This window comes from Mizuhopecten yessoensis, unplaced genomic scaffold, assembly GCF_002113885.1.
Source record: "Mizuhopecten yessoensis strain PY_sf001 unplaced genomic scaffold, ASM211388v2 scaffold10203, whole genome shotgun sequence".
NCBI classification, from domain to species: Eukaryota; Metazoa; Mollusca; class Bivalvia; order Pectinida; family Pectinidae; genus Mizuhopecten; species Mizuhopecten yessoensis.
Window position 1 is genome coordinate 141991 of NW_018408430.1, and position 14841 is coordinate 156831.

General features: G+C 35.9%; 1 protein-coding gene across 2 annotated transcripts in view; it reads right to left on the minus strand.

The window, feature by feature from the left end:
* Positions 1 to 2082: 2082 nt before the first annotated feature.
* Positions 2083 to 14841, minus strand: part of LOC110459751 — a 19642-nt gene continuing 6883 nt past the window's right edge. For both annotated transcript variants that reach the window (XM_021512166.1, XM_021512165.1), the window contains exons 4-7: positions 10929 to 10946; positions 8629 to 8694; positions 4224 to 4250; positions 2083 to 2724 (exon numbers count right to left, since the gene is read on the minus strand). In XM_021512166.1, the coding sequence (XP_021367841.1) occupies positions 2645 to 2724; positions 4224 to 4250; positions 8629 to 8694; positions 10929 to 10946 (191 nt within the window). In that variant the 3' untranslated portion in view covers positions 2083 to 2644. The remainder of the gene's footprint in view (positions 2725 to 4223; positions 4251 to 8628; positions 8695 to 10928; positions 10947 to 14841) is intronic.

Sequence of the window (14841 nt, forward strand, 5' to 3'; positions counted from 1 at the left end):
ACTGCTGAATACCATGCCTCATACCAAATAATACACACAATAAACTATGGTCCAAGGATACCCCGGGGAGCTGAAAAGACCCCCCTGAGTATCATCGAAGAAAAGTAGGCGAGGTTAAAGATATTTTAGAGGTAATGATATTTTAAACTTATAATAAGGGTTAGGTATATTTATTAGAATTTTAGACTGACTTCAAAAGTTAGATTTAATCAAATTCATCTTAGCTAGGGTTAAACCGATTTGCCTGGTTTCAGTGTCTTCATGGGGTGTCATCTCCCCTACTCTCTGATACCGCGTCCGACATCTTGATGCACTCCGGATAAACGGCATGTTACCATTTTTCGGTGCATGAGTCGTCTTGAAAAAATATAATTTCCCCCGTGTAGGACCTATAGGACAGACGACTCCTATCTGTTTACCTCTACCCTCTCCCCTTCTCTACATTCTATGTCCCTTTCCTATCTGTTCTTGTGTACTGAACGGCCGCAAGTCCGTAATAGCGGACGTAAAATCAGTGTACAAAGTTCAGTATTATTGCATTCTTAACGATCCATCAAAACAGAAGAGGTCAATCTGTTTTTACTATTCATGGTATATTTCCCAATATTTGCCATCCTAATTAGATATTTTTTTGTAGGATTGACAAAATCTAAAACTTTCATTTTATACATAAATTGCGAGGAAGAATCATAATATATATGATTATTAGTGTGTGTTCGTGTTTTGTAATTTTACAAATTTCATAAAAGACATAATTAAATTGTAATGTATGTTTACAAGAATCACATCTCTAAACCTGGTGTTAACTAACGAGAGTGAAATAAGTACCATACTTAACAACCATGAATCGTGTGATCTGTTTCTACCACAATCTCAGACAGAAACAATATTCTGAGAGTGGAACAACACAGTGTATTGTGGTAGAAACAAGATTTCGACATTTATCCCTTTCCTTCTTTTCTTTTCATCCTTATGATATCGTGTTTGTTGATTATCATAAACGTTTTAACATTAATTACATAGTTAATACTGTATCAATAGTTCGATGCCGTTGTCTTAGTGATGTCGAAAAACTATAGTTGGTCAGAATCTTATATATGTTTGTACTTTCTTAAAACACTATTTAACAGATATCAATCTATTGTAGAAAGAGGACAGGGTTACTGTGTATCGCTACTTAGTGACGAAGTGCAAGCCTTGCAAACGCCACTTCGATCGATTTCATTGTACTAACATTTAAATCCAAACAATCCTTTCTGTCCAAGCGAAATTTAGACCTTTAAGTACATTGTTTAGCTCCTATACGTACGATCAGGCCGGTAATTGAAATATCGATATACAACATGCAACGAGCGGATTCTTATCCTTTTAGTCACAATCAAATATTGATACATACAAGCGTGGTGTTTACTGGTGTTGATACAAACTTTGAATTATTAACATATACAATATGGAGATTAATATTTACTGTGATGTTAAAATAGTATTTAGTTATCGTCTTTGTGGCGCTTAGCTGCACAGAACAGTTGGTAGGTTACACACCGTTTGTCTTAAAATTTAAGTACTTGGCAAACTTTTCTATGTGGTCTTAAGCTAGAAACGTGACCCTTGTTGATAAATCTAAACTGCATAGAGTGGATTATAATATCTGCTATGTGTCACTGATACCGAGGGAGTAACGTGGTCAACATGTTATGATGAGCCTCGGTAAGACTGCTTCCTCACCCTTCTGACTGTGTAAACTATATCTATGAATATCCGTAATTACTGGAATGCTTAGTGCCTTCGCCTTATATTCTTGATTTAAATAAAAGCGTTATACAAATATTGGGCAATTATTAAAATTCAATTAAAACAATTCTACTTGTCTCATTCAGGGTATAACATCTCTGATATTTACGTTAAGAAGATTATAATATGTTATTCAAATGGCTTATTTGTATGAGGCTTATTCAAGACAGTTTGATTTAGTAATTTGATGAATCGTTGTCATGATAAATTGAAAAGCAAAACATACACTTATTTTCAAATTAATATTTATTTATAACTGTTATCTTAAAATATATATTCAAACATCACAGAAATAATAAATAAGTTATCAAGGTAGTTATGTAAATATAATGGATACATATTAAAATTATATGGAATCGCAGCTCATCACATACAGCAACGTGATTCAACACATGCGACATTATTTATTAGCTATATATGATTCAATTAGTTTTAAGTTAATCAAGCAGTCATTAGGAACATTTAATAAAACATCACACAAAGCCATTACCAAGACGATGAGATTCACAAAGAAATAAAAAAAATATCATATCTTTATGAATCTCTAAATCTTGTTAAAAAAATCTAAATGTATTTATAATTTGTTGTTAAGTAACGTTGTTGTTTTCTTGGAACGCGATGAATAGAAATATATTTGGCGATTGCTCAAAATTATAAACAGCGTGATACCTTCATATTTGGATACTTAAAATGAGTACATTATCTTCGGTGTTAGATAACGCTGAAACCAATTCCATAATAATCAAGCGTAATGTAAAGAAATGTTATACGATGTCATCCGTCATTGTGTCCAATAGGTGATGCCTCTCGTACATTTATCAGGATGACACATTTTAGGTTGGCAATTCACTATTCATACACTCAGAAACAGCTTAGCTAGGATCCCACACATCAGTATTAGGGGAGACAATGCGAGTTGGATGGATCCGGTGCCTAGAAAAAGAAAACTATGCATCAGACAGAATAAGATAAATATGTTGCCCTTTTCCCTTAAATAAGTTTTTTTCTTTCCTTGTTTGACACAACCCGCTGTTATATCATGCATCATTTAGATAATTTGATTATTGATTAAGATGTAGTTTGCATAAAGAACTCAAACCAATATCTTTATCTGAACTGGCTTTATATTTTTGTGGGATTTTTAAGTGACATGCATCCATCGAACTTTATTTTTATTTTTATTTTTAAATAGCCAAGGTTCGACAATACTGACGTCATTACATACATAAACGACTGCCATTAAATACGTTATGTCACCAAATAGCTCCAGGTTGGCAATAAAATAGTTAAGCAACTAAGCAGATTGTAAAAACATTAAGCGTACAATGCACTTGTTAAATTTCGACATCATACGACAGGAATAAAACAATTTATTTATTGTTGAATAGTATCCACTCGTGACCCGTGGCTACATGCAATGCTAAACTGAAGGTCATGACTAAATCTGAAATACGCTCCCATATCAAAGTTAAGTGTGCTTTACAGATACCACAAAAACAGATACAGGGAGAGTTTTCAAGGGGGTGAACAAACTCAGGAATGGTAGAATTGACATCAAATAGGTATATGGCAAGGCAGGCCAGTTTTTTAAGCATCAACGTAAAGGAAAATGACCTGGGTACATTAATTTGAACCCAATAGGCGTATTAATAACGAGCAATGCTTTGTCGAGAAATCCAGAAAAGCCAGTGATTGCAAAACGTATCTGAAGTGGCAAGGAGGTTTTGTATCCTTTTTTCACGTCTAGTGGGCCTGTGGGTCTGTGCTAGGAAGGACAAACTAGCACTGCCAAGTTTAAAAGAGCCAAAACCCTCAAGCTTGTCAAACTAGTATGCATGTATTAGCTTCCAATCCAAAGGTTAGATACCATTAAGCTAACTCACGCCAATGCAAGCAAATCATGAGAGGTAGCTACATATGGATCACCAACACTATTAACCAGATCTAAATGCCTGTGAATTCTTCCTGTTTCTTTTACTTAAGCATATGCTCTTTGGGAAACGACACGCGCCTAGGAGTGATCTGGGAATTTTAATCTGTTGGTGTCTCGCCAGTATACCAGGGGGAGACTACCGCGCAGCGTTTACGTCAAGGATAGCGCGATTGCAAAAGTGCTTTTTTGCTAAGAGGTGTACTTCAGAAATAGTAATAGAACGATCAAACTATATACATATAACATGTGATTTCTGACACGAGTGACATATTTGTTTTAAATGTATGCAACCATCACAGTCGATTACAACTAATGTCTAGGTAACACAATTCTGACGGAATACAATCAATGATATAAGAGTATTGACGTTATCAAATCTCTGGTGTGACAGCACTCATTATTTTTTAATTCGTTAAATTAAATGTAACATTCTCATTCATATGTTATTATTATAACATTAAATAACAATTAACACCAACATTTTACAATGAAGTCTTACCTGACTTGAGTGGTGTGCTCTTTTGTCCTATAAATATTAAACACATTGTATACATCCTTTGTTACAGTATATATTTGTACCAGTGGTACACAAAGCGCAAATAAGGGGAAATAGCATGCCAACACTGTTCCGAGATATATGTAATAGATATGGTACATGGTACTCCGTGGACCTATGATTCAGATTCAGATTCTTTATTTCCTTGTGTCTTTCAACACATCGAATGAACGCGTAGATGAAGATTAACCATGATATCAACAAAATTAAAAAACAAAAAAGTGACCCTAATGTACGAAGAAAAGGGTAATGCTCCTATGAAAACACAATATAACGTTACAAATTTACAACTTTATGAAACGTAAGATAAAATACACTAAAACTAGTTTGTTGGTCCTAATCCCCCTTCCTTATCCTCCTCTTAAAACAAAGCTAACAAGTGCCTCCATGTAATATTACATCCTTTTTAAATATCTGAAGACTTAGACTTATAGACAAGCAAATAGTAATCGAGACAAAAGGGACAAATGACGCCTGTTCATAGGTTTAGCCATTACATTCTTCTCTAATTCGCATAATTTCAATAAATGTTTCATGTTTTTATTCTTAATTGAAGGCATTTAAGTTTGCGATATACTTTTTACTGATCTATCATTTTTTGGCGATTGAACTATTCAATGAATTCCTGTTTAATGTACATATTTTCCTTTAGATTACGCTTGACGATGCTTTCAGACCTTAAAGTTACCAAACCCCATCCTTATCGCGGGGTATTTGAAAATAAATCATACAACCTTTATTGGAAAACATACAAGTTTACTTATCAAGTAACATAGTATAATTGTGAAGGAATTTTTATATGGCGACATGATTATTTTCCTTGCTGAATTGCCGTAGTTTTTGTACAATAATGATTTTACATCTTTGCGCGAATAAAGTAATATTTTTCAAGATACAGTGCGATTAACATTAGTGCTTAACATGATTGTATGATTATCATACTTTGGAACCATGTCGTTGTTGTTATTTACTTAAGCATTGAACTCTTTTGTATGGCATTTATGATCTATTTGAATGACACAGCTTTGCAACCAAATAAAATAATGCGCGCTGGCCGCAGCCAACAGGCTCCTTTAAAAGGATCGTATTTCAACGAATGGTCGATTTAACATAGTTTTATAAGCCTGTATTTTCATCTGAGGGTAATTCAGCATATCTGTTTTACATATAAGCGAAATGGTTGCAAAACAATGTGTTGAACTTCGTTGTTATATCAATATAAAGAAAGTGTACCTAAAAAATAATTAAATGAATGCATGCTATGCACCTATAAAGTTTTGAAAACATATTTTTATATAGTAAATTACTGTTTATATAATTGGTGTATCATGTTTTGATAACCTTCGTACAAAAGATACTGTGTAGCATTCTTCATGCAAAATGATCAGTAAAGCGTATGCATACTAAGGTGTTAAAATGTACGAGATCACAATGAAATCGATGGAGCCATACAGTGTATTTACTTACGTTTTATAATTATAAACGGTTCGAAATGAAATCCAAGTCACCAAGTCAAATTATGTATGAAAGATACATCAATAAATTTAAGATGACGTTTCGGATAAACTTTTTTTATTAAGAGAAACATTTTGACCATCATATAATTGTTGAATCTGATACATGTATCTGTATTTAAGATAATCAGTCGTTATGTTAGGAAATGATAATGAGACTTAGGACTGTTTAGTCCTTGGCATTTAAAGTCCTATATTTCCATCATAAAATATCACCATGACACTAATCTGAACTTTCTTTCGTGTTACTTTTATTTATCCACTAAATAGACCTAACAACTAAATTTAGTATTTCTTTTATACGTCAAAATTACACTAACTTTCTCAAAACAAAATGGACAACATTAAACATTTTCATAGCTTTTGATGGAAAAGGATATTTGCATATTGAAGAAATATCTTTAACAAGAGGCCCAAGGGCCTTAGCGGTCACTTCAGTTATATTATAAGTATAGGTAGCTCAATTTCATTGTTGAGATGTGATGTGAAAATCAACATGTAAACAAAGTGAAATACAATACTTGTAAAAATTATTGAAATAAATCATTTTGCTATTTAGAAATATTATATCTATTGTTATTTAGCTTATTTTCCTCTTTGGCAAACCCCTGGGATAGGCCACGATCTTAATTTCTGATACTTTTTAATTTCAATTTCATTATGACTATTCCAACCAAGTTTATTTATGTTTTGCTCTAAATGGACAATAAATAGTTAGAAGTGTCATTTCGCTAAATAAACAAAGGAGAACAGCTAACGAAAGGGAAATATAACGAACAATGTATATAATGCACCTAAGGGCAATTTCATCTACATCTGAGTGCACAGATTTTTTTAAAATATCAGCCATTTCCCCCTTTTTGGCCCACCCCTCCAGCTCCCGGGGCAAGGACGGATAATATTTGTTCATACTGTCTAATTGCCATCTAATAACAATTATTCCAACCAAGTTTTGGAATTTAGAAAATGCACCCTAGCCCCCGGTGATGGGGCAGGAATTCCAATTTTACATTGAAATACCCTCTTCTACAAAAGATGATTCTGGCCAAGTAAGAATAATTTACTACTGAGAATTGACAAAATATACCCAAAAGTGTTATTTCCCTTTATAAACTATAGTAACGTGTACGCCCTCCCCTATGAAGTACGGATGGCTTAGGGATACTGAATATAATTTCAATAAAGCCCCTGATGATATTTCCATCCATGCACAGAAAGTAATTGTAGTTTATCTGAATCTGGAGAAGGAGACTTTTGAAAAGTTGGTTAATTTTAATTTGGGGCCCCGCCCTGGCCCCTGTGGTGTTGGCGGAAATCCCAATTTCACACTTTCATAACATCTTCCTCCAAGGATGATCCGCACCATTTAAGAATAATTTCCTACTGCAAATTGACAAAAGGGACCCAAAAGAGTTACTTCCCTATATATATATTACTGTATATTTAACGTTAACCCCTACTCAAGGGAGAACGGTTGGCCGGTGGGTTCTGACATTTAAAATTTAAACAAAACACCTGATGATCTCTCCAGCCATACAGAGAAATTGACTGTAGTAGTACTTTGGATCCATCCTCGATATCCAGGGGTTACGCTCACTTTCGCTCTCTACACCGCTGGAATATATCATAGCAAAATTGAAGGCACGAAGAAAGCTGTTTGATTGGTCTCAGGTAAGATAACTGACCAATCGCTAGGCTGATACATGCGCCTGTCTTTTAAAGATTACAAAGGAGTGACGCCCGACGTTAAAGCCTGTCAATTTTTACCGTTACGTGACCGCGATATTTTTCTGATGTATATCATATGATCGAACTAGTCTCCTTGTCTTATCAACACGGTGGCGCTCACTGAGCCTTCACTTTTGCTGTGACATATTCCAGGGGTGTAGAGAGCGAAAGTGAGCGTAACTCCTTGACATCGAGGATGCTCTGAGTTTGAAGAAGATTTTGAAATATTAGTAAATTTTTCCGTTTGGGGTCCTGCCCCTAGAGTAAGGGTAGGAATCCCAATTTTACAATTTTTTAGCCTCATCTACCAAGGATGATTCTGACCAAGTTTAAAAGGATTCCATGCACCGGTTCGTGAGAAGAAGTTGAAAATGTAAATTATTTTACGCAAGACGGACGACGACATACGGAAAGCGATCAGAATAGGTGACTTGAGCAAAGCTCAGGTGACCTAAAAACTGATTCCTAACGCTTCACAAGTTTCTTTTTATTATCTTTCACACCTCTATGTTAATATTTATGTTTACAGGTTTTAACTGGTTTTGCTGTTGTTACTTTCCTTGTGAATTTGTTGCTGTTGAATTATTTACTTTTGAATATGTTTCTGTTGAGAATATTATAGTATTGATGTTGAAATATCAATTAACATCAAAACGTCCGTTCATCTTCTCACTCGTGATGGTTTACATATATTGTTTATTATCTTGATCATTATGATAATTTATTTGTTGGTAAGTATGTTTTCGCCAACATGGATCTGTAGTATGTAACGTTTTAAGCTTGTAATAAAATTGATTTTGAAATGTCTTTATAACGTACTAGATTTTACAGCAGACTAAATACCAGGCACACCATTTCGTTAAAGAAAAGTTCTGACCTTCGTTTTTATCGCAACGTTTTAAAATAAACAAATGGATATATTTGATGCGGTAGAATTTTATTAGTTTGTAAAGTTGTAATGAATTACTAGTTAGATTTATTTTTTATTCATACAAACTAATTCGAAATAACACGGAGTTATATGTTTTTTGGTGATTAAAAAAAAAAAAATCATCATAGTTTGCAACAAAACATTCTTTTAAGATAAAGTTATAGCAATGACTTACCTGTGCATTGGTAAAGGCAAACTTCCTTTTTTGTACAAGATGTTTTACAAATGGCAGTGGTTGTTACTGTAAAATATAACACAAAATCACTGATGATCCGCTTTCTTTCGCACGGTACATTAGGAAAGTTTAGATACAATATTGTATTTGGTGTATACATGCGGTTCTCTATGTATTTCAATGTTATACCACGGGCAAATTTATCTTGCAAGGCTGCATATATGGCTGCCGCCGGTTAGGGGGGAAATATGACTTCTGAATCACACTGCATGTCGTCGTAAGAGGCAACTAATGATGGACATCCTGTGGAATTGGGGTTGTTTCTTCCGTGTGATCCTTTCAGTATATATTGTAGGAGTCAATAATGGACATGCTATATGCCATTACATTTCATTTCAAAACAACTTATTAAATCTAAGAGATTTAATGAGAATAGCGCAACAGGCTTAGCCTATTAGATGTCAGGATTGTGTATCTTATGAGGTGGATAACTTGCAAATTCAGAATCAGAATTTGTTCTTCTGTAACTTCCACTAGGTGGATGTGGATAACTTATCGTCCACTCTCCCTTGCTTTCCTATCTACGTTCTGTTCAGTCGGTGCCACCTTAGACACTCGTCTACATATGACCCTGGTAACCGAGGAACCCCCCCCCCCCCCAGAAATAATAAAATGCTGTAGAGGGAAGAATTCAAAATCCTAACTCAAATCGACATGAGTGGGACAAAATATGAAAGACAGGAAGGAAAAGGTAGTTAAAATTTGAAAATACAAATTTAGAAGAGTGAACACCATCAAAAAACGAAAACAAATGAGAGAGGCATAGTTAATTCTCATGAGAAGGTTAGCAATCTGCTGGACAAATTTAACTCTGAACTCAAAAATGATATCGTCAATCGGGAACACATTGATTCTCACGATTTCATCCCCGATAATACCGGTATAGTTCATCCTAACCTTGTATCTTGTATCTCTTGTATCTTGTTTCTTTTTGTACAAGGAATGTTTTTTAAGTAAACGATGCTTTAGGTAAATCAAAATATCGCTTGAGGTAATTAAACAAGAGGCCCAGAGGGCCTGTATCGCTCACCTGGATATGGTTAAAGTACTTGATATGAGGTAAAGATATAGTACTCCATTGAAGTTACATGTAATGTATGTACTTACAATGTATGAACTCGCAGAAAGTTACATCCAGTATGTCTGGTGATATAGTAAGAACAAACTTCAAATGTAAAAATCTAAGATGGCGGGTTGGTGGCCATCTTGTTTTAAATTATAAACCCTAATAGTAACAGGCACTACTAGACAATTGATGGAGACAACATTTGGATAAAATCCCGAAATTCCCATGATAGAAGAAGGATTTCAAAGGTTTAACAATTATTTTTCCTTTTTGGCCCCGCCCCTCTGCCCTGGGGGCAACACCTACCATTTGCACAAAATAAAGTGCCCTTGGACTAAGGATGCTTCAGACCAAATTGGGATGAAATCCTTTAATCCCTATGGTAGAAGAAGGATTTTAAAAGTTTTACCTCTATTTCCCTTGCTGGCTCCGCTCCTCTGCCCCCAGGAGGGCACACCCACCGTTTATACAAAATCGAGTGTCCTTGGCCTAAGGATGTTCGAGACTAAATAAGGATAAAATCCCTTAATCCCTATGGTAGAAGAAAGATTTTAAAGGTTTTACCGCTATTTCTCTTATTGGGGCCGCTCCTCAAAATGTACTCGTCAATGTGTATATAAATATATTCAGGACGATTCATCAATTTTGAATACAACAATATTTGGTTTGAACTCGTCCTAGATACGTATAGGCTTAACTGTATCGCTGTTTTCTCCGCGCTTTGTCTCTATGTTTCATTAATTATTTCCAAAATTATGTAATCAAAAATTGTCTCTTACAGCAACTTATGTATATCATTTTACATTGTTTCTTATATGAAAATGAGACGGTAATCTATTTCAGCTGACCCGTATTTAATCGCCATTGCAGTTCTATTATAAAACTAAAATTAATTCGATGTGTGATACGAAATAAATTAGTAGTATCAGTTGATTGGAATTTAAGTTCGAGGAAAAGATTGTATTACATATGTGATAATTCAACCAGTTAATCTTCTTATAGACATGTTGTGATACTTCAAGGATGTTTTAAACTATATTTAAAATGAAATAAACCGCCACCTGGAATCAGGTGATATTGTTCACATACCGGGATTATTGTTACGGTCAATTTGTGTATGAAATATTGTAAAACGGGGTATACCTGGAACAATTTAAGTTTTAAATTGTCTTACCTTCTCTGCGTTTTCGTGCTGGAAATGTAAAAGATAAGATCTTATTACAAGTTGTTGTATCAAGCAATAAATAGAGGATATTTGATGGTGTCGTCAGTAATAACAAATATATTTCACGAGTGTGGCTAATATTTTGATATTTTACTCGAGTGCGCAGCAGGAGTAAAAAATATCAAAATATTAGCCCCACTAGTGAAATATATTTGTTATTACTGAAGACACCATTACATTCTATTTATTTCCATTTTTAATCATAAAACATGAAAAATGTAATGCATTAAAAAAGGGCAGAAATCAGGATCGTAATAATTAGCGCCATATCCTAATAACGTCACACTTGACAACAAGGCTGTGCGCCATTTTGAATGGGATACTCAACGCAATTCCGACGTTTTCTGCTGTTTTCTGGTATTACTGCTCATAAATAAGGTTATCAATTGTATATTTATGTAAATACTTAAGTGTGTGTACCAAACATTTACCATAACAACCACTTATTCTACCGTCGCTTCATTTGAATCTGAACAAAAAACGTTGCCTTTGAATGCAGCGAATAAAAGATACCGTTACATGTATGATAGGTCAATATCAAAAAGTGATATTTTCACACTGTGAAAATATCACTTTTGATATTTGTCACTTTCATTTCAAATATATTTTATTGATTAAACAAAAGGATTGAGCAACAGGCTTTGCCTGTATAAGCTCTCTCCATGGCTTCCAGCATACTTTTGATATTTGAATACATTGAATTCATTATTTACATACATACATTTTATTTCCACTCCTCTCATGACACATGGATACATTTATTGCTAGGTAATATACATTTAATTAGGCTGGCTTAATATTTTCATGTTTCTACAGAAAAAAAAAAAAAAAAAATTCCTTGGAGAAAAAAAAATAAATTATTTAATATAGTTGTAAAATTTGTGTCAAGAAGAATTAAATATGCCGTTATGAATATACACAGTATTCAAATCGAATTAAATATATGGATTACGTCTTGACCTTGGGCAACTTAAATTTGCTACGGCAACATGAAATCTCACAGTGTGAAAAATATCAGTTTTATCAAGTAACAAGTATTTGATGGTCGTCTTTAAAGATGAAAGCTTATCCTATTTGAAATGGAAAGGTCATTTTATCCATGACGATGAAGATCAAACACATGTTGATTAGTATTGAATCATAAAAAGTTTTAAAATGTGGCATTTATTATTACAGTCAACCGACACCCAATGCCAAACTGGCAGAATTAATTTCCTTTTTCTTTGTTTTAAAAAAGTACAAGAAACATATATCGGTCATTAAGTGTTTTGCCTTAACTTTGTACACACATTAAGCTAGAATACTGTAATGATTAATACAAATGTAAAATTGTGATATGTAAACGTATATCTAATTTCATCTTTGAATTCGTGCAGTGCTTTTTTACGTTTTCTTCCGTTGTCAGTAAATTGTGACCGATTGGAATACTGCGTATTTTAGTAAGATATCAATCTAAAGTCGGCATTAGATTAACAGTGTCGTATGGAGGCAAAAGCAGGAACATACTGCCTCAATTCCTATGCACGTAAACATTGCACTCATGAAGGAACACTTGTCAATGGCCTTAGCTGTTAATATGATGCTTAACCCTTTAAAACCAAACTATATCGCTTCATATATCAAAATGTTACCTTATTCAAACAATGTACTATTAAACGTGTCGCAACGTTTCAAGACAATTTATTGTTTGTGTATGAAGTAAAACTTTGATAATTTTCCAAACTGATGCATCTATTTGAAGATATACATGTATGGCTTAATCATTCATCATGATGGAAAGTTGCTTATACATATTGTTTGGAACACGATTTGCTATTGTTGCCGGGCATGTACTTGTTTATTCTATGTATTTTTTTTTTAATTTTTCATATATAAGTGGAACGTACGATTTGAAAAATAATATAAGCAAATCATCAAATAAATATTCAACATTTACTTTACGGTATCATTTTATAAATCTACTACTGTAGGAGTGTATGATACAAAACCAACACGATTTTAACTTAGTCTATCCGGAATATATAGAGGAAATTTAATTGCTCACTCGTAAAAAAATATAAAATTATTAGCCACAATATTAAAATAGTTTTGTTATTACTGAAGACGACATTATATTTTCTGTTTAGTACATTTTTAAAGCATAAAACATGAAAAATGCATTTCATTTCAGTAATAATTACCATAACTTTAGTATGCATATACAATACCTACACCCATCTTTGTAGCCCAAGCACAAAAGATTCAAATATCACTAACTCCCTACCGTGACGTAACCTCTATCTCGATGACAGAGCCACGGAGTGATCTCCCTTCCTCTTCCTTTTATGGCGCCTGCTGCATGCTGACGCACGGAGCTTGCTCCAATTTAAAACTTTGTTTTGTCGGTTTGGTTTGAGTGTCAACTCATATTTTTGCGCAGTTTGTGTGCCTTTTACCCATCTTCCCTTATTGATATAGCTAATTGTTGTTGAAAATTATTTTTGTGCCTTTTACGGCCGGATATTTTACTCCACGTGTGCCGGTGGTGTGCCACGGTCCGCCATTATCGTGGGTTAATTTCCGACCTCTGTTTATTTCGGTGACGGTTGTTTGTTTCGGCAAACGTTATTTATTTTAACCGTTTTCTGAATTATATTACGGGTGAAATTCTTTCTACGTTGCGTACTTTGTACTATCGTATTTATCCTTATTTTCCCGTTTTATCTGCTTGTAAATGTTTTGTTTACGTTCGCTTTGGAGGGTATGTCTCGGTCGGGACAGCGACGAGGTAGTGCTCATGGGTGTTCCCATTTCTTTGTGGAACGGGACCCTCATGATGCCTGTCCCAGGTGTCGTCCTTGCAGTGAGGTTTCGCCTTGTGAACTTTGTTCACAGTCAAAATCTCAGGGCAAGGACTTCATTGTTCCAAAGCTACCCTCAACTTACCGTAAGACAGATTCGTCTGTTTCTTCCGGTAAGCGAGGGAAGCAGAGAGGTAGGGGTCGTGCCACCAGCTCTCTGGGGTCTGGTGGTACTGTCTCTGTTCCTGTCTCGGGGGGTCTTGCTTCGGCAAGTCCCTCTCGTGAGCAGGGGGTGGCCCTTCCTGTCCAGGAACTCCCTGGAGTAGGGGAGGGGCAGCCTGACCCTGGCTTGGCACAGCCAAGGGTCGAATTGGCCGGGAACGCCCGTAAGCTTTCGCGCTTGCCTTCGGGTAGGGACTACCGGCCGCCGGTCACTGACTCTGTCAGTGATCCCGGCATTCCAGGTGGTGCTGTCGTTGGGGACAGTCTTGGTGCCGGGCCTGTTCTTTCGGGTTCAGGTCCTGGTGTGACAACAGACTTTCTTTCGGGATTGTCTGTGTCTACCGGGATTAGTGACGCGCAGCTCACTAATCCCGGCATCAATGCTGGTCAGGCATACCCTCCCGGTCAGTTACCCGGACCCGGTCCTATTAGGTCCGGTCCCGAGTTTCATTCTTCTGGGAACCTGGGGGGTTTCCCCCCAGGGGTTGGGTTTGCTGGACAGGGGGCCGGTTTCCGGCCTCCGTTTTCCCCTGGCTTAGGGTATACGGGTGCCTGCGGGCAACCATCCTTGGGCCGCCCTTACCAGCCTGCGGATGGTTTTGGGTTGCGGCAGCATCCCGGCAGTTACGGGCTTAGCCCGTACATGTCCGGGTTTCCACCTGGAGGGAGTGGCGGTCCACCTTCGCCCTTTGGGCAAGTTGGCCAGCCCCAGTCTCAGGCAGGCCAGTTTGGCCAGTTCTGGGGTCACTCCCAGCCCGCGGGACCTTTCCCCTATCCTCCGGGATATGGGTTTAACCCCATGGCATTTCCGTCATGGAATCCTTGGGGTTTGGTCTCTCCCTCGCGGAGACGTGTTAGCA